We start from the raw sequence: 26,943 nt of genomic DNA on the forward strand, positions 1-26,943 counted from the left end.
ACCTAACTTCAACGTGGGACATGCCTGTGTGATCAGATTCAAGCTCTGAAGTGTCTTGACTCAAAAATAGAATAGCCTACTCTCCCTTCTCTCCTTTGTAATAAAAATAAGAAATAAGCCCACAATTATATATTTTTTTCTGAACGAATATTAATTATATTTCACATTTATATGTATCGATATATTCCAAATTGTGATGACTGTAAATAAAATATCATCAAATTACAAGTACTTGACAATGAAATGTGTAATTGACATTATCCTTGATTAGTTATCACCATGAATAAATTTTTTAGTTCTTTTTGGGCTTCACTTTTATCTTGTGTGTTTAGTGTGTCTGTTGACAATGTAATGCACAGATGCTTCAATATTTATATGTAAATAGGTAATAAAAAATCTTTTTTCTGTATTAGATATTTGAATCTTTGCTCTCCTCAAAATCTTGAAATTTCGTAAAATATCGTCAAAGTACCGGTATGACGCATGTGTGGAACTCCGTGAATGTCCACCTGATACTAATTTTACTGCATAAAGCAATCACAGAAAAATGGGTCATTGTGGTCTCAGTAGGATGATCACACGATGATGTCCAACTCGAGTCTCGCTTATCCGACCGAGGTGGCGAAGAACCTGCAAGGCCAAAAGAAGTTAAAAAATAGATAGACTGATTCATGTCTGATGAAATCAGCGATATGCATTGAATGGGAAGGGCCAACAAAACATGAATGCGAATAAAATTAATGAGCAAATTAGTAGAGCAAATATCTTATTAGGCACAAAGCCTTCAACTAAGCTGAGATACATCGTAGAAGGACAAGGATCAAAGTAGAACCTTAAATTAACCAGAAGAATCTTATGAATAATTATTGAAAATCACGTGTTCATGCAGTGAATAAGAATCACTAACCGTCAATATTGCTTTCCCCGTATTGTCAAGCTTCATGGCAGGCCCTTTAACATCAGATTCCAGGAAGAAGTGTTTACCCTTTACTGCATCCACCAGCAATATCACGTAATTCCTGAACATGTTGAGACATCAGTATTTTTGCACCAAGAAACGAAAACATGTGAGTTATCTGATAAGTTATATCAGGTCTATATCATCAACGATAAAATCTGAACCTCCTGCACTCGATTTTAAATCAAATAGGGCAGGATGTATATTCCATTATAGGCCCCAGAGCCAAAAAGACTCGCGTCTCTAATCAATCTCTTCCCTCAAGGATCACGGCTTTAAAAAGGAATGGCTACCAGTCCAAATGAAGAGAATTACTTACCAGAGCTCGGTCCAAATTATTCTCTGTCAGCTTCACAACACAAGAAATTGGAAACCGGTCAGCATTGAAGAATTGTTTTAAGTTCATGAGGAAGAGAAATAAAAAAGAATTGTTAATAAAACTTTTTTTCTTGGCGCTGTAATAAGCTGCGCATTTGCTTCAGCATATGTCACCATATCACCAATTGCAGCATTGACCTTATCCAAAGTGAGCCTTTGTTTCATGTACCTACAGATTAGTTACCGCAAAGCCATTGGAAAAAGGCACACTCGATACATAATGAAATTTGAAAATAATTATAACGTGGTTTAGTAGTTTGTTTATTTCAGATGCAGTGAAACAACGGTAAACAACGGTGTCCCAAAATGTAAGTCACTTACGATGACAAGGAATTCAGTTCGTCGCCAGTAATATACCACATTGGAGGGGGGGGGCGACCCTTTTTCTCCTGAAATCAAAAGCCAGAATTATGAAAAAAATTGAAATTGTTGATTTGTTTACTGCATCATAGTTTCAGAGTTCATCTAGTTCCAGGGGAAAAGAGACAAGTTTTGCTAGCTCAGGCGATAAGTCCTTCAGAAATATCCAACCTCTGTCGGTTTTAAGATTGACTTAGTTAAAGTGACATCTCCGATAAAAATGAATAGAGTGATTGATCAGCTTACATTTTGAGAGAATGGAAAGGCAGGCAACAACTAGAAAATGACAAACCAAAGTTCAGTCACATTTTCTCCTCCTTGCTAAAGCTAAAACAAGGAGCTAATCACTGTTGCTTAATTTGTATGCAGTACAATTCGGATAACAGCTTCAAAAGTCTAAAGCTAGTTGATCAACTCAAGTTGAGTGACACTATGAGCCTAGCAGTATAACACAATTATATGCCAAATTCAAACTTGAATTCAAAGATAAAAAACCTCGCGTCATCACATCCATATAATCAGAAATTCATCATCATTAATATAGTGGAAGTATTTTACGTTGCAGAAACACAATTTCAAAGATGGTAACAAATTAAATGAAAAGCTTCATAACAGAAATCATCAAAAATAATGCTCAAAAGAAAAAAAATCATCAAAAAAAGGTTTTAATGAAGATCGGCGCCTCTTAACACATTTTACTTCAACCCGAGCATATTTATGAATCCAAAACAACCTTTCTTGAGCAAAATAAATGAAACACAAACTGAGAAGACAGGAAGATAAGAAATAAAATGACAAGCCTTCTATAGATACAATCAAGTTACAAACATATTACTTTAAAATCAATAACTTCAAAAGTATCATTTCACATCTGCGAATAATTTTCCCAATAATTTGGATAGATACACACATACAACATATGACCAAGGCTGTGTTAAAAGGTATCATCTCAATGTTTTGAAATGTCAAAACGTAACATAACAGGACAGGAACTTATGTCACATTGGCACATAAAAGCTATTGCTTCCCTTTGACGCAAATTGATGTAAAACTGATCTGTTTATCCTGTCAAGTAGGCCACAATAGAAATAGTTTGTTGTATCTACAACAAGGTTCCTGACTATTTATCTCACCAGATAGGGAAGAATATAACGAATTATTTGGTCAAAACTATGCCCCAACCTACCAGTTTCCCAATCAGTCAGAGTCGTATATGTTGTTGGAATACTGTTTTCTAGCACCCAAGGAACATCGGAAGTTTAAAATTTTTGTTTTAACGTTCAAAACGTTCATTGGACGTCGTATGATTAAATATTAATAGGGCATTTAGAATATTTACCTTTGTGATATAAACACTAAACATCAAACTATTACGGATTTTAAGCGGAGATAGTCCTTCTTGTATTTCTCTACGAACTTTGTTCAATCTCTTAATCAGGTCCACGATCAAAAGCTATTTTCCTTGTGTGGACTGCACTAGAAATCTACATGAATTTGCGTCAAGGTTGGATTGCTGGAATTTCAGAAATCTGGAGAGCGTCGGTGGAGGAAAGAAGTGGCCGAAATTTTTCTCTAAAAATTTGGGTTGGCCGAAAATTTATGTGAAGGAGAGAGAAATTGGTATAAAATTTATTTCTTATTTCATATAACCCTTAATGAAATATTTATAATTTTTGATTAAATCAGGAATCCTACTTGGATCAGAACATTGCTATTCTATTATTGAAAATCTCTCATGTATGTATTTTCTACTCTTGAAAATACCATGTATATTTAAATCATTATCAACTTTTGATAATACAATATATATATAAATATATCTATATACACGATATATTTTATGTTTTAAATTAATTAAAATTTATTTAATTACTCAATTAAATTAATATATTCTAAACTCTTTTAAAATATTTCGTTAGAATTTTTCACTTGGTAGTCACCACTACTAATATCATTATTTAATTAGGAGATTCTAAATTTACTAAATAAATAATTGTGAACTCATTATAACATCGATCGACGGTCAGACAAGACCGATATGTCGAGGGAACAAATCTTATTCACATAATAAAAATGAAAATTTCGAAGGACAAAATTTTCCAGTGATCCATTTTTGGTAGCTGTCAGTTTCGTAAACTGCTTCACTAAAACAGACAGTTCAACTCTCCTCACTTAATTAGCTGTTAAGTTAATTTCCACATCTTCAACCATATGAAATCAACTTATAAACTTCTTTATAAGCAATCTTTTTTATCCCCATCAAACTACATTTGCTAAAGTCAATTTCTTGAACTTGACTATCTCAACGGGAAGACAGAATCCGATACTTGTGTGACCCTCAATGGTTAAAAGATACAGCTAGCCATGGTTTCACAACTTCATTGTAATTCAGAATAACATTTATTCTTATCCGGGCTTGCCCTAATTAGCCTCTTATTTTTCATCAACCCCTTGATCAAGAATGTCAGAACTCAAGTCTAATTGCACCCATCAGATCATAGTAAGAGCGTCCAGTAGCATCGTCTCATGATCCTCTAGGTATCGCTGATAGTGTCTGCAAGAACCTTAAGTTATGGTTAGCATATAGTACGGTCCCTTTAACTCATATATCCTGATCGAATCTGCAACCATTGGTATATCGTGAGTTGCAAATGAATTCGAGAACGATATATATCTTCGAATATTTTGGAAAGTCGTGGTTCATTGCCTGTGCTGGACGATTTGGTTGGAGAGAAACAAGAGAATATTCGAAGGAAAAGAGACAACTATTGATAATTGCTGGGAGAAGATAAAGATTAACGTGGCCATGTGGATTGGAAACCATAAAGAATTCGATAATGTTTCAGTTTTTGATTTGATAAGACAATGGGATTATGTGTATCATTGAAATATTCACGCTTTAATATGTTGATTTAGGACAGTGAACTTCTAGTCCACTGATGTAATCCTTATTATTATATAATTAATAAAATAATGTTTCCTATAAAAAAAAAGTAATAATAGTGGCATCAGATATGCAACTAGGGAATTTTCCCCAAAGCACATATCTTACTTTGCCCAGAGATTTGTTGGACTATTAACTCATCAGATCACATATGATATTTTCACTTGTAAGCAAACGATGAATCTCCAACTACAATGCATTGGCTCCTATGTATTTTGAAATTACACCCAAACTCACCACCTGATGACCCTCAATGGAGAGTCAAATTGCAGTGCTAGTATGCAGAGCCTCCATGTTGTCCCAGGTCAAAAGACTAATGGTGTATAACCATAACCGGACTTTTCCACTCGATAAGTGATAATCACTTGGACAATCCAAGAGAAGTTGTTCAGTGCATCATCAAATGATCAATCATCTGTATGAACGAACATCTATATACCCTTACCGATGAAACATAACGTTTACAACAGATGTCAGTATCAAGCTCAAGTGACTTTTATCGTTATTTTAAGTGGCTGATTCGATTAAGAACATGTTTAGAATATACGGTACACTTCCTAATGAGTTTCATGAACTTACGTTGCAAGACAGACATCATGGTACCTATTGTATGTTCAAAGACTTTATCTATGCAGCTTGTATGAGTATACAGATAAAGTAAATGTCACAATTAGATAAAATCGTAATATTATTAAAACAAAGATTGTTTTTACATAAGAGTCAATAAAACTCAAACCACAAGTTGACTAGCTATTCTAACATATGCAGACAACTTTTCTAATTTGAAAGTTATATATTTTTTATCACGTCATAATAAGAGATCACATGGTATTTAATACATAGAAAATCAATTGAATATAGACATATTTGTACATCACAAAAACTCAAAAATTCACATGAGACTGTCTCATTGATTATTTTGTGAGACAAATCTCCCGCCCAACCAAAACCATGAAAAAATGTTACTTTTTATATCAAAAATATTATTTTTCACTCTAAATATTGATCGAGTTGACCCTGAACTGTCTCACAAGAAAGTTACTCTTTGTACATATATAAAAAGAGTAACTTCATAAAAAATATTTTTTTAAAAGACATTTTGCAAGAACGTACAGAAATTTAAAACTTAGTTACAACACAAATATTCTCTCAACGTAATTTTTGAAACCAAACTCTTCTTTCCTGCACTTGTATCCTCTTTTAGACTCTTCGTCTCCTTGCCTCCTAGACTCTTTGCCTCGTACTGGTGCATAATGAGATAAGTTTTACTATGAAAAATTTGAGAAGATTGGATCATAATTTAGTGTTAGAATTTGGATCCTATTTATGGGTAATGAATTCAAGAAATGCGAAAAGTATCATCGTCCCTTCTTTATGTTGGAATCTGAAAGGCTACGGTGTTTTTGTCACCATTATAATCAATTTTTTGAAATATATCGTAATGTACTTATTTCTCCATAAATTAATAGGAATTAATACCAAAATGTTGTAGAGTACACTAATACAAACTTTATAACTTTTGCTACATTCTCGTTCGAACATTTCAAATTCCAAACACCTTATTTGATTACGACGCAAATGCTACAATGAATCCTTCACATTAAGGATAGTTAATATTTTATATTGCCAGGTAGGTGAAGAGCCTACATTGTATCACATCATAGCAAGAATGTATAAAGTTTGTAACATCCACCATCGTAACAACATGCATTAGATCTGTATTGCTCCATTAATTAAATACATGGATTGTAAGTTCGTAATAGGGAGGTGGAAGGTCTCACGACCCATTTTTTCCATCATTTCCGTATTCAAGGATCAAAATAATGAGGATTTCAAGGTCTCTAACTTCCAAGTTATTCTTATGCTTACATTTTTTAAGGAGAGATGCAAATAGTCAACATCACCATGAAAATTAAGTGACATTAAACCCATCCTCTTAATATCATAATTTCACCATTAAATCATCTTATTCTCATAATGGGAATTTGAAAAGATTCTCAAAATCTGTGGACTCATATTGAGATCTGTGAGTTGACTTAGGCAATTATGCTAGACCCAAAACTAAATTAACGAACACATGTCACCGAGAAAATTTTGAATGAGTAAATAAAAAAATTGAATTAGAAGTAAAGTATGCGAGAGGCTCCTCACTTTTGGTGCCGGTTCCTCAAGTTTTAAAGACTCGATTCCATGATCTAGTTGGCTGATCTCTGGTTGCATGCTATAACAGATAACATCACGGAAGGAAACAAAAGATCACCGGTTAATCCATCAAGACAATTTTGTTGCTTCAACAAATTGTACAATACCATTTGCTCGTATCTGTATTGATACTGGTAATTCTTTCAGGTATATGTGATGGAATACAAGCCGAAACGCTCTCCAATTTCTTTTGCTGTCGCAAGGCTGCCTCTATTAATTTCTGCACTTACAATGAATAAATTACTCAAATCAGTTCATAGATAAGTTTGTCATTCTTCTTAGAGTTCCAGTCTGAACTTATGATTTTCAGCTTTCATGCTTTAAAAATTTTGTATATATATCAGACAGAACCATAGATGCTTATATCTAATGAATGCCAATTGTTAATCTTACAAATATACAGCTGCCTCCATGTGAAACATATGAAACACTATATATAACCTTTTCAATCTGAGTGTCTTAACTCACTGTTTACACATTTCATCTGAAATATAACTCCATCAGTATCACTAATAAGTGACAATATACAAACCCCAAAATTTTTGCTGCCAAATCGTCAATAGCAGCTTCCATTAATTAATTACTTTTTTTTTTTGGTAAATACAGTTTGAAATTCAAATCCAATTGTCACAAAATTCAGCACTGCAACATGTAAGAAGAACTAAATTCAATCTGCAAAGGCATTTACCATCTTAGCTAATATTCAAACACATACCAACCAGAATCGCGCGTATCAACAAGCGATCGGAGTAAGAAATACCTTAGCTTTGGGGATGGCTTGAGCTTCGTCGCGCAACCGATCCTTTATATTGTGAACCTGAAGCTCCATACCTTTCAACGCTGCATCTATGCCTGACAAATCGCTGATGCTGCTGGCCGGGTACACTGTCCAATTTCAGAGGGGGAAAAATGAGTAAAAGGAATCGTCACAATAATTTGAATTCTGATTAACTTGAATCACGAAGAAATCAAAATCCCCACTGTTTCGAGCTATCACAAACTGCTGGAGCTCCGCAATTCGAGAGTTGAACTGGGAAACCAGAGAATCGAGGGAAGCTCCCGCTTCTTTGTAGGTCCGCGGTTCATGGAAGAAATCGTGTTGTGCTAAATAGCGATTTTCTGCTTCATCGTAAATATTCTGGAGGGAAACAGCTTAAGACGAGCCTTTTGATTTTTCCCCCCTTTTTTTGGTGTACTAAAATATCACTCTCGAATTATAAAAATCGAGCTTTTATTTAATAGATATCTATTTCCATAAATTTGTAACGAAAGATTACTAAAATATTTCTTTTATCATATTGATTATTAATTTAAGAGTAGGTCACTTGTGAGACAGTCTCACAAATCTTTATATGTGAGACGGGTCAGCCCTACCGATATTCACAATAAAAAATAATACTTTTAGCATAAAAAGTAATATTTTTTCATGGATGACTTAAATAAAAGATCCGTCTCACAAAATACGACCCGTGAAACCGTCTCACACAAGTTTTTGCCTTAAATTAACTGAATAAAAAAATAACTAAATTGAAAATTGAATACTGAATCGACTCGGTCTATACATGCAGTGTGAAATATATTTTTGCACAAAGATTCTTGTGAGATCATCTTACTGGTCAATCTTGTGAGACGAATCTTCAAACCGACCGATGCATGCCAAAAATATATTTTTCATGATATGTATGAATCGGGTCGAGTAGGAGATCCGTATCACAAAATTGACCTATAAAACGATCTCATAAAAGTTTTTATATTGAAAATTATATATACGTGAATAATCACTTGCACGGATAGCTAGTGCATTAGAGTACCCAGTCCCAATTATATATTTTTGTTTCATCTCATATTAAAAAAATTGATTGAAATATCAATTTTACAAATACTTTATAATTTTACTCTTATTTAACTATTGCTTATATAAATGATTTCTCATATTTCTAATAGTTATTTAACTTCAAGACCATAAATTAAATAAAATTATATTCAAAAAATAATAGAAACATCGTTTTTAAATATGGATATATGTTTATATATTTGAGATACACTAAAAAGAAAATGTAATCTATATACTTGAAACAGAGTAAGTAAAAGATAGAAATAATCATATCACCTCCGACGATCTCCAATCTAAAGTAAAAGAAATATATAAAATACCATAAATGTGAAAAATAATTTTTTTAAAAAAAGTAATCCAAAAAATATTTATTCCAAAAATAACTTAAATTTATAATTTTTAGTTTATTATAATCTCTAAATTTTTTACTTAAAAAATTAATTTAACACCGAAAGTAGGCCAATAAATCTGGTTTTATTTTTATTAAATCAATACATATTAAAAAATTCACGCGCATACAAAATTTATGAATAAATGAATTAATCTTAGTGAATTTTTTTTTACTATTCAGGTTTTATTTCGGCATTTTTAAAGTTATTTTGCTTAAAAATTACTCAACAGATGATAGTCATATTGACTTCATTTTCTTTTCGGTTCTCGCACCGTGCAACTAGTTTTTAATAAATTAAATAAAGATGAAAGAAAAAAATTGTTTGTAAATTTTGATTTTCCAATTATTTATTTGTGTGAAAAAACAAACACATGCATTAAGATGGAAAAAGCATATACTATCAACATTTACTAATTAAATTTAAGAGTCAACTCTTGTAAAATAAAAATTTAAAAGTTAGATTAAAAATATATCTTAAAAGTTCACTCTTTTTTCCGCGGTTTTCTTGATCATCCTAAGGTTGACCACTCTTTTCTTGTTTTTGCCAAATCGAACCTCTTGGCGGACAAAATAGATTGTCGAAAGAAAGGATGATTTCCCTAGCAGACCCACCTCTTATGAGCTAATTTCCATGGTTTTGCATTCTCAAAATAGAATGCATGATGTGATGACAAAAACAAGATTGTTGCCCAGCACATTGGTTTCATCATTTCACATCCATTCATTATGTACAAGAAATAAGACGAGATTGGAAATGGTTTGTTTAACAGGACTAGCTCCGGGGCTGTTGCATCGACGAAAAATTCAACCAAAAGAAGAGCAAAAGTCTTGATTCAATAGCAATAGAAGTTAAATAGAAACTATGGAACATCAAATGTCTATAAGTCAATCCTAGCATCCACCCCCATCTCCTACTTGAAGAAATTCCAACTTCACATTTAACTTCTAAAAAAATGTAATCAAGAGTCTCTTAAGAATGAGAATGCATCCCACAATGAGTGAGACTGTCTTAAACAATGGGCTGACCTTGTGAGGGAAATCAAGAGCTATCTTCATGAAGAGGAAATCAGATCTGCTAGTTTGGGAGTTTGTCAACTTAACAAATGAATCACTAGAAGAAATTTAGGAGCAGGTGCCTGTAAAAAGGAGCAGCAAGATGATCAGCAATAACTTATCACGGGAATGATAATACTTGAGTTTAATACCCGTATTGTATTTCAAGAAGCCCATAGCTCTAATGCCAAAACTCGTTACAGAAACCATTTTGTGACCCCTTGCTTGATACAATTTCTGAAAATGAATCCACCAATTGCCCAGCCAAACTATTTGGATCATCAATTAATGTTTGAATGAAAGTGTTGACCACTCTGCGCTCCTGCTCAGTTGATCTAAGACTGAACCATGTCAGTAGCTTTAGTCTAAAATCATGTTTAATGTGACCCTCACATTCCAGCCAACGTATGATCTTGACGCAATATTCAAAATTCTCGTCCAAGCATCCTGAGTCATTTTGGACTTGGAATGGAGATCCATTTGTCAGAGTGCTATCAGAATCCTGCAACTCTCCATTGGTGCTACGTCTCCTCTTTTTTGAGGCAGTTACCTTAGAGTCGACAGCTGGTACATCCCCATGTTTTTCATGATTCCAATTATGAGGGACATCACTGCCATGCGACTTTGCGATGCCATTTCTTTGTAGGTCATGAGAAAAGGCGTAATTATCCACCTCAACTGGTTGCCCTATAGTGCATCCATCATCTGCATCTCTAGATGACTCAACTGGAGGGGTAAACTCCAGATTCAGATCAGGAACTGAAACATTCAAGTCAAGTTCACGAGGAATAGGCGTCAACCTTTTTTCCTGTGGAGTTTCTGGTTTAACAGCATCACAACCACTAAAGCATTTCTCAATATCAATTTTACGGAATGACTCAAAATACCCTTGTTCTTGAGCCCATGCAAGCCTTAAGATTTTCCCAAGGTCTCGAACCTTGAAACCAGAGTCTGACTCAATGTCTGGTCCATTTCTATGCTCTTGCCTGGAACTAGAGCTACCTATATTGTGTGAATTCTCCTTTTCAGGACTTCCTGAAACAGAAGTAGAGTTTCTGTGAATTATTTCAACACTCTTCGTGAAACACTTCGCTTCAGAGTGGCCAATGTCCCTAGTGTCTGTATAAGACACTATCCTGAAGGAGTACTCCGTGCAAGGCTGCAGACTGGATACCCAAATCCTTCTCTGATCTCTTGGAAAGACACAAAGAGGGTCTTTGGAGTATGTCTCTTCTCTCGTCTTGCAATACCAGAGTTTGTAGCCCTTAATATCATCATTTGGTCCAGTAGAAAATTCAATCAATAGAACCACAGCAGAAGAAGAAGTCACTTCTTCAAATAGGAACTTGCAAGCTGCAGGAAGTGAACCCTCTGCCAGGGGAAGAAATAGTTAAACAATTGCGACAATGTAATTTTCTCATTATTTCACCAAAAAGGATCACAGATTTACCAATAGAATTGAGTGCTGAGGTGGCAGACTTTGAAGACATCCATTCGTCAGCTTTATCAACTGCAAGAGAGCATAGATTCTGAACATCAGCTGCCACAGAGAGTCTACTCACAATTCCTCGAGCCATCTTGGCTGAAACTCCATCAACTGGACCCACATCTGCTTCTAACTTGGCTTTGGCTTCCTTAACAATTTCATGCAGTTCACAGAATCTGGAAGTCCCATCCAAGAGCCTGAAACTTAGGAATATCCTATAACATAGGGCATCCACACGGCGAGCATCCTTAGCAACACTTAACTGTTTCTTCCAGCATCTGACAAAGTAGACCACAAATTAAAAAGTCCCAACATATATGAGATCTAAGTGTGCAAGTACTTGATGCATATACTTGGTCTCTGAATACAAAATGCAACTGTGTGCAAGTACTGCTTAAGGAAATCAAACAAACCAAGCTGCTCAACTTTCAGACCAAATAAGTGCTTAAAGCAAAATTTTGTGACATGACAAAGCAAGCCTGGGGACACCTATTATATGTCAAGCTTGTTTAAAAACCAAACTGAACTAAAAAATTGTCTAGTTTTTACAATAAACTAAATTACATTCTTAGGCCTATCACCTAGCTTCTCAGAGGTGAGGGAGCTTATAAAAAGAAGAAGAAATAATTGGAGATGGCTATACTTTTTCAAATATGGTCTTCGGAGGGAAGAAGTTAACTAATCTCCCAGGTCACAAACTGCAGTGAACAAATTGACACAGTGAACAAGATTTTACCAACGAGGAGCCAAAAGAAGGAAATTAGTTGAGAGCAGCCAACATGAAACAGCTTACCCAAGTATCCCTGAAACTTTGCCACAATTAGCACAGCAGTAGCTTCCATCCAACTGCATCAATGGTCCAAGATCGACGACACCCACCTTACTACGTTGGAAGGCACACTCAATGTGGCAAGACAAGCCACAAGAGTCTCCCACACCAGATTCAGATGTGCATTCCAACCAAAGACTTGGATCCTTGTTGTCATCAAATAAATGACAAATGCAGCAAGAGCACCTCCTGCAAAATGTGTCATCCATTGACAGAGTGGCTCGACATGCAGAATTTTTACAGATCCATGAATTAGAAGTTTTGAAATCAACACATGGTTCTGGACTCGGCAAAATTCGAACAGGGTTTTCCCACTTCCGCTGCTGTTTCCTGGACTGTTGCTGATCTTTAGGACTTGAAGATGCTCGTTTGATGTCATGAGGCTTAGTTGTTTTCTTACATGCCTTGGAAAGCTGTTCGGCCATTATGCACTTATGAAGCAGAATGCTTGCTTCTTAATCCATCAAACAAATCCGAAATGTCCTTCCCTTTGATCTATTCTCACACCTGCTCTTAAATCCTTGAAGCATCATTTCGCAGATCAAGTTTCTTCCGTCAACTTTGCATTTCAGCTGAAACTTTTGAGTGTAAAAATCTGGATTGAAATTGCATTTCAACTTGAATAAGATTCCATCAATGCCACTGGCATTATGGTAGGACTCAGATCTCAAATGGACACATAATAACATGAATTAATGATAACTGAAAGCAACTTAGCCTTTCAAGAAGATCACAATAAAATATCAGATACATTCATTACAACCAAGAAAGAAGATAGAAAAAACATTAAATACATCGCATGTTAGTAAGTCATAATGTCATATGCAGGGATTATTTCTCCAAGCATTTTAATTTAACCTTAAATAAACCAACATGAAAGTAAGCATTATCATCGAGACTTGTTCTAATAATAAATGACAATAGAATGTTAAGGCTATCAAGGATTAAACTCTCTGTTGCCCTTATTCACGCAGAAAAAACATGACTTTATGCTTCTCAAACATTCAGAACAAATTAGTCAGAAAAAAAAAACATTCAGCACAAATTAGTACATTAACTTTGCTGAGCTTCACCAGATTCAGACAAGTTTGAACTTATAGATATTTTCAAACTTTGTTCATAATATTTTACCAAATTTCACCATTCAGCCAAACAATACGACAGCTTTTAGCATCAGGTAAATCTGGATATATATGGAAGAAGTAAAAGTAACAGCACATCATGCTTAATCAGCAAACAACGGTACATAAACATGGATGATATTTTCATTTATACCTTGTCGCAACGCGAAAAGTGAGTTTCCCTGTAGAGATTTACACAAACCTAAAATGTTGAACTGAAAGATGAACAGTGCTACATTTCGCATGCATGAATGGATGGCACTGAAACAAGAAATACAATAGCACCAAGGCCGCTCAAACAAATCCAAGTCGAAACTCGTAATGACAGGCTGGATGGAATCAGTTCTCAAATCAACCATTTTCCTCTTAAAATTCAAAACAGTAACTTAAGAAACATTGTAGATTGCAGAAACCTCAATCTGCATAAGTTCATCTAAAAGAGAGAAAACATGATAAATTCAATAGCAGCAGATGCATAATTGTGATGACTCCCCCACTTGAAAAGTTAATATTTTCATATATAATTTTCTAAAAGGTTAAAGCTTTGTCTCCAGAATGTAGTAAATGCCACCCTCACCAACCATGACTCCATCAACCAAATTTTGGGTGAGGCCATCATAACAAGAAACCAGTAACCGTCCAATGAAAATTCATAAACAAGCCCAGCTGGAAAAAAAATATTATTTGGTGTTCTTCTGGAAAGAACGTCACAAAACTACACATACTTGAGATCAAACAGAACCAAGAACGTGAATAAAACAACAAATTCAGCCAAGGAATGACAGAATCAGCTAAAATACATCCAAACAAAAAACCCATCAAACATACTAATTCCAAACAAACAAGAAAATCACCGTGGAAGACAAATGCTTACCCGTTGCTGCAGCTCTAAACTAAGGCCCTAAAACCCTGCAGAGACACCCAAAACAACGAGATTCAGAAGCCTTAAAATCATGAAATCAGCAGCAATAATAATGCTGCTTCAAAAGAATTAGAAAATAAAATCTATAACCCTTGAAGAAAAATAAATAAAAATCATACCGCCGCGGCTAGCGGGTGGCGTCGGAATCTCTTTAGGGCTTAAAAATTGAGATAAATAGAATCAGAGCGCAAAGATTCGGAGAACACAGGGAGCGATTCTGACTGTACATGTGAAGACCAGATCCAATAGCCCAAAGTATACCTTTATTGACTTATTTATTAGCACACATTTTTCTTTAATTTTATCTATCTACCCATCCTTTTATTCCACAAATAAATTTAAATACATAATAATATAATAATATTTTTATATAATATAAATTATTGTATGAAATTATACGACTTTTTTATTCAAAAATAATTTTTCTAATTTTTTTTAATTTTTTTTCGAAAAACAATGATATTATAAATAAGGGTATTTTGGAGGAAAATTTGATATTACACATGTATAATCTTTACAACATAGTAAAGATACGATATATAAACATATATTACATATGTATTATATTTAAAATTCTTGATTTATATATAATATTTTATAAAATTAATGATATATTGTATTAAAAAATTCCATTTTATCAAAAATTAATTTATTTTTGATGTATTGATTATAATTAATTATTAAAGTAATGATTAATATTTAAGAAATGAATGTGGGATATTAAATAAGTTTGGAAGTGGGTGACTTGTAATTCACACAGCATCAATGTCATAAGTTTGAGAGGAGAATTTGAGTTTTGTGGTGGACCGAGGCAGAGACTGGGCTCTCGCCCCAAGGGAAGGGTTTGGGGTCTTATTCTCATAATTGGGTGATCGGATAACTATCTCAGTGTTTGCCTAAAAGAAAAGATTGACAACGGCCCGCTGCGGATACACTAAGTAAGCAGCTCGTAGCTCGTAAGAAAGATCATGTACTCTTCACTTCGTTCACCATCAGGTTCGAAATAACTTTCTTGTGGACTGTCAGTGATACACGTAGTTTTGATGTTTTAAAGTATGCCTTGGGGACTCATTTACAAAGTTATAAAGATCGTAGAGATATTAGAATATGTATTGATGTCGCTGGAGATTCAATGATCATCGTTATTTTAAATATATAATGTCGAAAATTAATAAAACAATGAAGGTCGTACCCTCATGATACGTTGAACTACACCATTGGAAAAAAATATATATAAGTATACTTTATATTTGAAAAATTATAACATGAAACCGACATAATTTTTGAATGACCCTTCGAATTTAATAATAATACAACAAAGGTACACAGGCCATATATGTATGTACAATTAGTTCATATGAAAATATTTTCATAGGATTATTTGCAATTAGTTGGAATAATTTCTTTAGCGGGGTTGTTTGTTTATCTTAAATTAATTATTTGTTTATTTTATATTGTAATTATTTTATAAATTAATACCAGTTTATGTAAATATTTATAATTTGAATATTTGGATTATTTAAAAAAAATATGTCTAAGATGATCTCACATATATATGTTTGTAAGAGTGAATTGATATGATTTATACTTATAGTGGAAAATAATATTTTTGACATAAAAATATTTTTTTTCATGGGTTAAGATTAAAAACTTATCTCATAAAATTGATTGGTGAAACGATTCCATATAAAATTTTGTGTTAATAAAAAAATAGTGTCATGCATGACATCAAAACGTCACTGTTATCTTGTCAAGAACCCCAATAACTAATATTAATAATATAATAATATTATTATTTTTTAAAATATTAATAATCTTATTATTATTAATATTGATATTGATATTAATATTAATATTATCTCTAATAATAATATATAATAATAAGTTTTGGTTTGAAAAAATATCTGAATTCTTCATCGTCTTGCCATATTAATATTTTTGAAATGGGGATGAGGGCATGGATGGGAAGTTGATCCCCGAAGTTTCGGGTTTGGGGATTCCCCGAACCCAAAAAAACGGGGATTGGGGGGGTATGGGGGTGGGGATGGAATTCCAAGATGGAGATGGAGATGGCAAACCCGCCCCAGGCCCCGGCCCATTGTCATCCCTACATCAAAACGTCACTGTTATCCTGCCAAGAACCCAAATAACTAAACCGAAGTCGGAGATGGACATGCCATTCATTATTCACACGTACACAATTATTCTCCATCCATAATTGACATATGATTCTATGAACATCTTTGCTTAATATCATAAATAAAAGAAAAAATGTAGAATCTACAAGACTATATAATACATCTTACCAAATAAAATTATAAATTCGATAATTGGATGTATCAATTATTTCCGACGTCATATCATTAATATCCATCGTCAAATCAACGAACTAATATTCGAAAAGAAAAAAAAATCACAATACAAACTTTGACTATGTATAGAACCACAAATCGTAATATTCTAATTTATGTGACCAATATTGAAATTTCTTCTTTTGTTTGTATAAGCAGAAGCAGGCTATACAATTTTGCATAAAAAACAATATTTTTAGAAATTATTTTCTTCTTTTTCATTAGTAGAATTTTTATATGCATATGTGATATCATAAATATCTGTAAAAGAAACTTGTGAAATATTTATATAAAACTTCAACTAATATGATATTCCTGAGGATTCAACCCGATCTGATCCGATCCAGATCATTATGACATTATCCGAATTCAATTCAGTCAGGCTTTATCGAATGTCCAAGTTTCTCCACCATGCCGGTCCGGTCCCAAATTAGATTTTAAGGCATTGTGACAACACCAAATCAAGCTGGACTTCCAAAACAATGATACGCCCACTATTAAGATCGTTCACTCATGTTCATTGAAGTAATCCACCCACACGAATTATTGGTCAGAACACAACTTTGTGTACTAATTTCCCAAAAAAAAATGTACAGTATATAGCTCATTGACTTGTTACCAGGTATCCAAAAATTAATCGGATTCTTTTCTAACTACTTTCAAAGACGGTCTTTACTTGGTTAAAAAGACGATATTTCTGCTAGCATCCAGAAATATGATTTCTCAGATGCTACACTTGGGACAAATTTGGGTACAAAAACTACAGCTTAAAGTCTTAAACAAACACCGTATCAACTTGGTAATTGCATACAACAGTGAAATGTTTTATTTTCCAAAAAAAGTTGAGGCCAGAGGTAGACATTGAATAAAAAGATGATCTTTCTGCTAGCATCAAGCATTGTGATTTTTTAGATTAAAAAGGCTAACAAAAAGCAAAATACATAAACATGAATATTAATACAGAGTTACCCAGTGTTATTATCCTTTCAGACTGATCCACTCTCGTTTCATTGTCTGAGACAAAATACAACCACAAAGTATGAACTTCAATTTGTTTATGTTTTTAAAGTAGCATCAGATGCAAGATAACTGTAGTTCTCGCATGTTCATAGCAATTTGACTCCTGCATTCCTTAACGAATCAATTACAGCTTTAACTTTACCGTGATATTTCTGATCCCTCTTTAAGAAAACTGTAACAGCAGGTATGTTCTGAAGTAGCAGCCGCTCCCCAAGTATCTTTCCAATTTTTGCAGCTGCAGCTACATCTCTTGTGCTTTCTTGTGCCTTTTCCATGCTCATCCTCAGGACCTTCTCTTGTGTACTGGCAGCAGAGGCTACCGTTGCAGATGGGGTGTGAACAACTTGAGCATTGACATATTTGTTTGTAAAGTGCATCCTCAGGACATATGGTTTCAGAAATTTTGTTAGCCTTTGTGGCCTTAAAGGTGGAGGGATGACCATTTCTGTTATAAAAAAAAATAAAATGGAAAGCAAATGAACAGCCCCTCTGCATAACTTAAGGTCAATCAAGTGAGCCAAAAGAGAGGCAAGAGCAAATCTAAGTTTCTCATGCATCATCAATTCAATAGTATTCAACCTACAGGACACAATGTTTATAATATACTAGTTACTCTGCACACGCGATGCGTGTGTGTACAATTTTTTTTATCATTATCGATGGACTAAAGTGAAATTTGACAAATTATGGAGAGACTAAATTGATATTTGAATGGTTGAAATAAAAAATAAAAATGAAAGTGTGTGTTGAAATTAAAACAAAAAACAAAAAACAAAAGTAAGGGTAAAATTGGAAAAAAAGTTGGTGTCCTCTTTAGGTAGTTATTATCATATCCTCACACTTAATAATATAGTATAGATAGTATAGATATATCAAAATAAAATTTTTGCTCCCTCCTCCCTTGTGTTGACAGAAATCATATTCAAACTGACATATAATAACATGAATTAGTGATAACTGAAAGCAACTTAGCCTTTCAAGAAGATCACAATATAATATCAGATACATTCCTTACAGCCAAGAAAGAAGATAGAAAAAACATTAAATACATCACATGTTAGTAATTCATATGCAGGGGTTATTTCTCCAAGTATTTTAATTTAACCTTTAAGAAACCAATATGAAAGTAAGCATTATCATCGAGACTTGTTCTAATAATAAATGATAATAGAATGTTAAGGCTATCAAGGATTAAACTCTCCGTTGCCCTAATTCACGCAGAAAAAACATGACTTTATGCTTCTCAAACATTCAGAACAAATCATTCAAAAAAAAAAAAACAAAACAAAACATCTAGCAACAGCACACCATGCTTAAGCAGCAAAGGTACACACACAAACATGGATGATATTTTCATTTATACGTTGTCGCATGAAAAGTGAGATGCACTATAGAGATTTACACAAACCTTAAAGGTTGAAATGAAGGATGAACAGTGCTACATTTTGCATGCATGAATAGATGTCACTGAAACAAGAAATACAATAGCACCAAGGCCTCTCAAACAAATCCAAGTCGAAACTCATAATGACAGGTTGGATGGAATCAATTCTCAAATCAACCATTTTCCTCTTAAAAATCAAAACAATAACTTAAGAAGCATTGCAGAAACCTCCATCTGCATAAGTTCATCTAAAAGAGAGAAAACATGATAAATTCAATAGCAGCAGATGCATAATTGTGATGACTGCGAACATGGGGAAAACTAGCAGGGGATATAATCCCCCTCAGCTAAAATACATCCAACCAAAAAACCCATCAAACACACTAATTCCAAACAAACAAGAAAATCACCGTGGAAGACAAATGCTGACCCGTTGCTGCAGCTCTAAACTAAGGCCCTAAAACCCTGCAGAGACACCCAAAACAACGAGATTCAGAAGCCTTAAAATCATGAAATCTGCAGCAATAATAATGCTGCTTCAAAAGAATTAGAAAATAATATCCATACCCCTTCAAGAAACGGATTTTTTCTCACAAATCCGCATTCAGACAAAGAACAAAATTTAATTAAATTAACCAGTAAATACTTACCTGTCGCACGCCTAGAGCTACAGGAGAGAAATCAAATCATAACGTAAAGAAACGACTTTAAGATTCGAAAGTTAGGGCTAGGGAGAAAGACTGAGAAGTGAGAACTACGGCGTTGGATGAAGATGAAAAAATGAAAGTGACTTCTCCGTTGCCAGTTTGTGAGCCCAATATAAAAAAGCCCAATAGAAAAAATTAACTTATATGGCAGACCCAATACACACACACACACACACATACATACACACACACACACACACACACACATATACACACACACACACATATGTAAAAGGTTTGCTGTATAGTCCGCTAGAGGTTATATATAAATTTAATCGGTTAAACTGATTTTTGAACTTTGAAATCGAAACCAAATTGATTAAACAGAATTAACAATTATTTTTGAAAATAACCAAATTACTGATCTAGATCGGTTCGGTCAATATTTCGGTTAAACCAATATTTTGTTCACCCCTAGTTGAAACCAAACCGGTAGTTATTTTGACTGAAATAACCTGAGTTTAACACTTATTTTATAAATTATTTTGTTCTCGTTATGATATTAAGAATAAATGTGTTAGATTTCAACTTAAACTTACGCCACATGCAGGATTCAACTGTTAGACTTTTATTGCGATAATTCAAATACCTTTAAATTTCATTCATGTGAGAGATTTTTGAATTTTTTCATATCCAGTGAAAATTTAAATAGCTCATGTAGTGAGCTTTGAACCATATCATTTTTAATTAAACGATATGTATATATAATAAAGTGGGTTTCAAATGACATTTGACTTTTTTAAATGTAAATGACATTTGATATTCTGAAAAGGTCAAATAATCTTTATTTTTTTAAAAGATTAAATAACATTTATTTTTTTGAAAGATCAAATGACCTTAGGTTTTCTGAGAGATCGAATAATCTTTGACATTTGAAAGGTCGAAATTATATATATATATAGCATACATATCCTCATCATTTTCAAATCAGTAACATGAAAGAACTTTAATAACATTTTAATATTTAAATTTCTTCTTATCTCGACTTCTGTTACTGCTATTTTTTATACATTGTGTTAAAGTTCAGGTAATGTTCAATTCACATATATCATACTTTGTGCAGATTTATTTTAGATATCACCGGTATATCTGTGAAAATTGTCTATTGTGAACTTCAGAGTATCATAGGAAGTGACAAATATGTTTTAAGAAAACTGTATTAACCACTTATATGTTATTGATATGTAACAACACAATAACTTCACACTGATAACAAGAAAGTTGTAAACTTCGAAGTACCGTAGGAGGCGACTCATGGGCAAATACGTGTTGTTATATATATTAGTAACATATAAGTGATATTGATTATAATAAAGTAATATATCAATAAATTTTGAAAAATATAACAAAAAAGGCAAGCAATTAGAATCAATGTGATAAAATGTTAGTTCTTCATAGTCATTGACTTAATAGTGTCGCACAAATATCAATAAAGCGAAAAAATTTGGTTTTTCGTATACATTTTATTTAAAAATTTAAAAATTATCTATAAACTAATATTGAACGATCAAATTTTATTTTAACTTGTGATGACATTTTTTTGTTCCTAAATAATATTGATATATAGTTGGAAAATAACTTTGATAATTTTTAGTTTTTATTGTACAGTGATTATAATCTTTCAAAAAAAAACTATAAAAGTTTTACCGGTCTATTCTTTGATTTCGGGGCTCGAGGCGAGTCTTCAAGTTTTACCAAATAATTCTCAAATTTGCCTCATTGTCATCCATAATCGTGGTTACTTCATTACTAAGGATGTCAATAGAGCGGGTATGAGTCTGTCATCTCATCCCTCATATGCACCCTTATTTTCTCTAATTCGGGAATCCTCATTCCCAACTTTGTGGGTTCCCCGATTCAAATACACATTGAGTTTATAAAATTAATGTTTTCAATTTTTTTAAACAATATTATACATGAATTCAATTATATTTATAAATACTGATTATTTACACAATACTCATATAATAACATTTATATTACGTTGGTTAATAAAAAAAAAAACCTCATCGTTATTATTACCATCTCTAGATTAGTTTATTATCCATTTATATCATTCTAGTTGGATCTACAATAATATTAGTTGTTGTTATTTATTTATGTAATCCATAATTTATAAATAAAAAGTGCTATATAAATAAATTCGCTAATCATCTATAGCTTTCATAACAAATATAGATCGAATCGACATATCTCATGGATATAGATAAATAAAAATGTCTCGCAAGATACTTACTCCTTACATATTTACTTAGTTACCAAATATCCAAAAATGATTTCGATCCTTTTCATAAATTCAACAAATCCAATTAACAACATCAAATATGAACAAATAATATAGTGGTAATGCCAATTCAACCTCCCAAATCAAATTATATATTATCCAAACCCTCCATCACATTTTCTTGTAGGGTAAAAAAAAAGATGTTAATTAAATAAAAAAATTAAATTACGAAATTAGATCTTAGATGATTGATTAGATTCGCTAAATGACACAACGCGATTTACATATCTAAATTCTAAATTAACGAAAGTTATGAATGAAATAAGGTTGCGTTTGGATTGAGCTATTTAAAATCGAGAATTTCAAAACTATCGATTTATTTTGATAAATTTCAACTTTAGCTACAAGAATAAATGCTTATTGTGACATTCATAAATGTCATCATATTCAATATTTAGTGACATTTAAGTTTTAGTGACACCTCCAACAAATGTCATCTATTCCAATGTCGTCTTAAACTTACTGACATTTTTTAATGTCATTATAAGATGTTAATGATAACTTCATACGTGTTACTAATTATTCATATAATGACAATTTTAAATGTCAGAAAAACTCATGTTTAAATACATTTATAGATGCCTTGTTATTAGTAATAATGACAAATTTATATGTCAGTTAAAATCATTTATAATGACAACTAAAAATGTCGTTTATGTTATTTATAGTGACAATAACAAATGTGGGAATATTTGGGTTGGATAAATATAGGAGGGAAAATTAGATAAAATAAATGTGAGAATAAAAAAACATATTAGATTAGTTATCCTGACATTTTTAATTGATGTCATTTTTTATATGGAGGAAGACAATTATTTTCCCTCCTCCAATATTTATCTAACCCAAATATTCTCACACTTATTTATAGTGAAATTTTTTAGTTTTTTAACGATTTCTTACGATGTGGGAAAAGTAATTATTTTCCTCCATATAAAAGATGACATCAATTAAAAATGTGATGATAACTAATCTAATATGTTTTTTTATTTTACACATTATTAATTTTTTACAAGTGTCATTATTAAGTATTTGTAACAACATTTAATTAAAAGTGTCTACAAAAAAGTGTCACAATAGCCATTTATTGTTGTAGTGGCGCGCGCTTTTATTAATTTAGATATATATTAGTAATTAAGATATATTTAATGTTAAAATTTGAAATCTATTATTAAATTAAAATCTTTTACCATAAATGTGGTCCTTAGGGCATCCGCATCCGTAGTCATTAATCTATGTTATTAACTTTCCATCTCTTCAAAAACTGTGGGGTCCATGAGCCACATAATCATTATATTAACACTTTCCCATTATTAATATACACTCACATTCATTTAATATCAACTTTCATTATTTATGGGTCTCACTGTCTACTTATTCATCTTTTTTATTTATTTTACAATAAATATTATTGAAAATAAATAGTATTATTATTTTAAAAATAACTTAATATCAATATTGATTAAAATATTATTTTAAAAAATGAAAAATTGTTGGACTTTTTGATATCATTCTTTTAACTTATAAATTATAATTATTCAAAACATAATATTATTTGATTTATAATTAGTTATATTATATATATATATATATATATATATAGTATAGTCAAAAGAGCCGTTTGGCCTTTTTCTTTTTTTTAAAAAAAAGTAATGTAAATTAATGAGATTAATTTTGATGAATTTTTTTGCTAACATGGCAGGTAAGATTAATAATCTACAAACCCACATTGGTGCATGAATATTAATTGGTGTTAATAATTATCCATTAATGCACCAATGTGGGTGTTCTTAGGGATATTTCGAGGATGTAGGAACTGAAAGCAGCTGGTGAAGTTCAAACATTGTCCGCAGACCTGTTACAACGTGACGAACCTTGCAAGATCTCGCATTTTTTGTGTAACAAATTTGTATATCAATGTAATTTCCCACAAAAACATATTAGAAAATAATACTTATTAAACATAAAACTTAATTTAATGAGGAATTTTAATTTTTGAAGAAGTCTATCGTGAGATGGTTTCTCGTATTTTTATCCGTGGAACGGGTGGATCAATCTATAATTATTATGAAAAGTAATATTTTTGGCATAAAAAAATAATATTTTTCATGAGTTAGATCGGATCAGATATCCGTCTCATAAAGTCGTGGTATGTTCTCACAATAAATTTTTGTGTACGTTTTAATTTCAATTTGAAAAGCCTAGCCGTTTGAAAGAAGCCATGCAATTATCTAAAGATCTTGTTCATCAATACATGATGCATCTTTTGTTATTTTTTTAGTAAAAAGTAATAATGGTAAATCCAAAATTAGAACGAAAAGTAACCAAAATAATTTAGTATATCACATTTACTTAGTTACCAAACATCCAAAAATTAATCGGATCCTTTTCATTATTCAAACAAATCCAACCAGCAAATTCTAATTTGAACCATTATTATAATATATTGCAATGCCAATTCAAACTCCCAAAAAATAATAATTATCCAAATCTCCATCACATCTTCGTGTAGAAGAGAATTCAATGATTAAAAAATGTTAATTAAGTCAACATTAACTTCTGTGTCCACCGCTGAGATGATATTTATCTGTTATACATGATGAAACATATCAAAATTGTATATTCACTAAGTAAGCGACACGTCAATCGTGATCACAGAGATGAACACGACTAGTGAGAATCGTTATAACAAAAAACACAAATAACATGTATATATAGATTCTTAATTAATGAAAGTGGTGAATGAATGAGTTTGAATTGAGCTATTTAAAATCATGAATTTGAAACCAATTATTTTATTTGAAATTAAAATTTTAAATTTATTATTAAATCTAAATCTTTTATAATAATAAATTAAATGAATACATCTAAACAAATAACAAAAATAAACAATATTAATATAAGCACATATTCATACATATTATATCCAATTATTATTATATATAGAGGAGCTAACATGTATCACAAATCATCAAATAAAAAAAGAAAGAAAGAGAATGGCGAGAAAGAAAATAACTCTTGCTTACTTGAGCAATCAATCGGAAAGAAAGGCTTCATTCAAGAAAAGGAAGAAAGGAGTAATGAAGAAAGTGGAGGAGTTGAGCACCCTATGCGGGGTTGAAGCATGCGCCGTCACTTACAGTGAGTTTCAGCCTCAGCCGGAGGTCTGGCCGTCTCCGCCGGAGGCTCGGCGCATTCTGGAGCGTTTCATGGTGTTGCCGGACATGGAAAAGACCCGGTTTATGGAGAATCAGACGAGCTTTACGAGCCAACGCATAGAGAAAGCCAGGAACAAGCTCCGCCGCCTGCAGAGGGAAAACAAGCGCAAGGAGCTGACCATCTTCATGTTCCAGTGCATCGAAGGTACGACAGATGTTCATTGAGATTTATTTACGATCCATTAAGTTAAGATTGATCAATATTTGGCATACACAGGCAACGCGAATATAAAAGGTTTCGACGTCCGGGACACGGGCGAGATGAATGTGGTGATAAACGAGGTTCTCACAGAGATCACGGAGAGGATGGATAAACTGAAAGCAACTGGCGAAGGTCCGTCATATGCCGTGGCAACGGGAGAGGAACTTGAAGCTGCTGGTGGTGAAGGGACGTCTGCAGCGGCGGCGATAAGGACCGAAGAGGCGGCTGCGCAGCCGGGTATTCTTGAGGAGAACGAGAATCCAGTAGGTTTTTCGTACTGGAATATGTTGATGAGCCCCATGGATGGCTGCGCTGATTTCGGGTGGAATAACGAAGCCTTGTCCTTGCCACCCAATGTTCCAGACAGTAACCTCGACGCTGCATCTGCTCCTGGACCTCGATCCGATTAAAATCATCGTTGTTGTTATTTTTCTGTAATAATTATCAATTCCTGAAAATTTCTTTAATTACTTTCAGACATGTAATTTGGCTTCATTGTAATCTTGCTTCTTGATCGTCTTCTTTGACGATTTAATGGAGTCTTAATTAACAGAGAAATCTCCTTTTAAATCAAAATCTTTTAGATAAATTAAATTCATCCATCCGAACACAATATTAAAAATAAGAATATATTTTTCATCGCTCTATCTAATGCAAGCACATCTTTTCTTAACTATAGTATTTGAAATTACTACAAAAATTGTTTTGGTGTGACAATGGGACACCAAAATTTCTTCCCAACCCTCCATCATATTTTGCTTCAATGATACGAGTTTATAAGTAAATTTTTCCAAATTGCACTAAAAATGCACATAGATAGGCCGATATATGGTTAGGAAATCACAGACCACTTGTACTATGTGCAATTTCCTAACAACATATCTTATCTATGTGCATTTCCTCATAACAAATTATCGTGCATGTCAATTATCCAATTAAATGTACAAATAAGAATTTTATTATTAAAAATACGTATTGGTTATACACTCACTTACTAAACCAACTTGGATAACACCTTTCGGGATAAAGAAAATCACTCTTGTTCATATATATAAACAAAGAATCAGAGATTTTGATAGACATTAAGTATGCAGAGGATTGAGGAACTGAATGAAAGCAGCTGGTGAAGGTCCGTCGTCATCTGTCAGTGGTAAGGGGGAGGAAATGAAAGCAGCTGATGGTGAAGGGTCGTCTGCGGTGTCAATGAGGATGGAAGAAGTGGTGGCGCAGCCGGGTTTTGTGGAGGAGAATGAGAATCCTTGGGTTTTACATACTGGAATATGCGATGTGGCCCATTGATGG

General features: G+C 32.8%; 4 protein-coding genes across 12 annotated transcripts; 1 reads left to right on the forward strand and 3 right to left on the reverse strand.

The window, feature by feature from the left end:
- Nucleotides 1–370: 370 nt before the first annotated feature.
- On the reverse strand, nucleotides 371–7,995 carry LOC142539440 (SKA complex subunit 1 homolog; the record flags this gene model as incomplete). The annotated part of the gene is given in 10 exon segments (XM_075644898.1): nucleotides 371–630; nucleotides 908–998; nucleotides 1,000–1,019; nucleotides 1,278–1,307; nucleotides 1,400–1,505; nucleotides 1,658–1,725; nucleotides 6,792–6,861; nucleotides 6,950–7,062; nucleotides 7,603–7,727; nucleotides 7,824–7,995. Coding segments are annotated over 10 exon segments (873 nt in total), but the record flags the coding sequence as incomplete, so codon positions are not given.
- Nucleotides 7,996–9,859: 1,864 nt separating this feature from the next.
- LOC142539441 (VIN3-like protein 1) lies at nucleotides 9,860–19,600 on the reverse strand. 6 transcript variants are annotated; one of them, XM_075644902.1, is made up of 6 exons: nucleotides 14,598–14,752; nucleotides 14,411–14,465; nucleotides 13,711–13,817; nucleotides 12,400–13,030; nucleotides 11,571–11,884; nucleotides 9,860–11,491 (listed from the first exon to the last, which is right to left on the reverse strand). In XM_075644902.1, exons 4-6 carry the CDS (start codon nucleotides 12,858–12,860, stop codon nucleotides 10,302–10,304), a joined length of 1,965 nt encoding a protein of 654 aa, XP_075501017.1. In that variant the 5' UTR covers nucleotides 12,861–13,030; nucleotides 13,711–13,817; nucleotides 14,411–14,465; nucleotides 14,598–14,752; the 3' UTR covers nucleotides 9,860–10,301. The 6 variants fall into 6 exon arrangements, with proteins under 6 accessions (XP_075501017.1, XP_075501019.1, XP_075501018.1 ...); XM_075644904.1 differs by having other exon boundaries at nucleotides 9,860–10,203; nucleotides 10,273–11,491; nucleotides 13,711–14,465; XM_075644903.1 differs by lacking the exons at nucleotides 14,411–14,465; nucleotides 14,598–14,752 and adding an exon at nucleotides 19,462–19,600 and having other exon boundaries at nucleotides 13,711–13,969.
- LOC142539442 (uncharacterized) lies at nucleotides 17,890–20,042 on the reverse strand. 4 transcript variants are annotated; one of them, XM_075644908.1, is made up of 4 exons: nucleotides 19,884–20,042; nucleotides 19,644–19,698; nucleotides 19,258–19,316; nucleotides 17,890–18,294 (listed from the first exon to the last, which is right to left on the reverse strand). In XM_075644908.1, the coding sequence occupies exon 4, from the start codon at nucleotides 18,290–18,292 to the stop codon at nucleotides 17,936–17,938; it is 357 nt and encodes a 118-aa protein (XP_075501023.1). In that variant the 5' UTR covers nucleotides 18,293–18,294; nucleotides 19,258–19,316; nucleotides 19,644–19,698; nucleotides 19,884–20,042; the 3' UTR covers nucleotides 17,890–17,935. The 4 variants fall into 4 exon arrangements, with proteins under 4 accessions (XP_075501023.1, XP_075501022.1, XP_075501020.1 ...); XM_075644907.1 differs by having other exon boundaries at nucleotides 19,258–19,346; XM_075644905.1 differs by lacking the exon at nucleotides 19,258–19,316 and having other exon boundaries at nucleotides 19,884–20,040.
- A 5,074-nt stretch (nucleotides 20,043–25,116) lies between these two features.
- Nucleotides 25,117–26,170, forward strand: LOC142538843 (agamous-like MADS-box protein AGL80). Its single transcript, XM_075644135.1, has 2 exons — nucleotides 25,117–25,584; nucleotides 25,657–26,170. Exons 1-2 carry the CDS (start codon nucleotides 25,218–25,220, stop codon nucleotides 26,049–26,051), a joined length of 762 nt encoding a protein of 253 aa, XP_075500250.1. The 5' UTR covers nucleotides 25,117–25,217; the 3' UTR covers nucleotides 26,052–26,170.
- Nucleotides 26,171–26,943: the final 773 nt, after the last annotated feature.

This window comes from Primulina tabacum, chromosome 3, assembly GCF_025594145.1.
Source record: "Primulina tabacum isolate GXHZ01 chromosome 3, ASM2559414v2, whole genome shotgun sequence".
In the NCBI taxonomy this organism is placed as follows: Eukaryota; Viridiplantae; Streptophyta; class Magnoliopsida; order Lamiales; family Gesneriaceae; genus Primulina; species Primulina tabacum.

Bases quoted from the DNA above. Each gene is read 5' to 3' on its own strand.
- LOC142538843 (XM_075644135.1), top strand. From the start codon at position 25,218: ATGGCGAGAAAGAAAATAACTCTTGCTTACTTGAGCAATCAATCGGAA. The intron at 25,585-25,656 runs GTACGACAGATG...TGGCATACACAG, and splicing joins CATGTTCCAGTGCATCGAAG to GCAACGCGAATATAAAAGGT.
- LOC142539442 (XM_075644908.1), bottom strand. From the start codon at position 18,292: ATGGTCATCCCTCCACCTTTAAGGCCACAAAGGCTAACAAAATTTCTG.
- LOC142539441 (XM_075644903.1), bottom strand. From the start codon at position 12,860: ATGGCCGAACAGCTTTCCAAGGCATGTAAGAAAACAACTAAGCCTCAT. The intron at 11,885-12,399 runs GTAAGCTGTTTC...CTACTTTGTCAG, and splicing joins AAAGTTTCAGGGATACTTGG to ATGCTGGAAGAAACAGTTAA. The intron at 11,492-11,570 runs GTAAATCTGTGA...TTCCCCTGGCAG, and splicing joins CTCAGCACTCAATTCTATTG to AGGGTTCACTTCCTGCAGCT.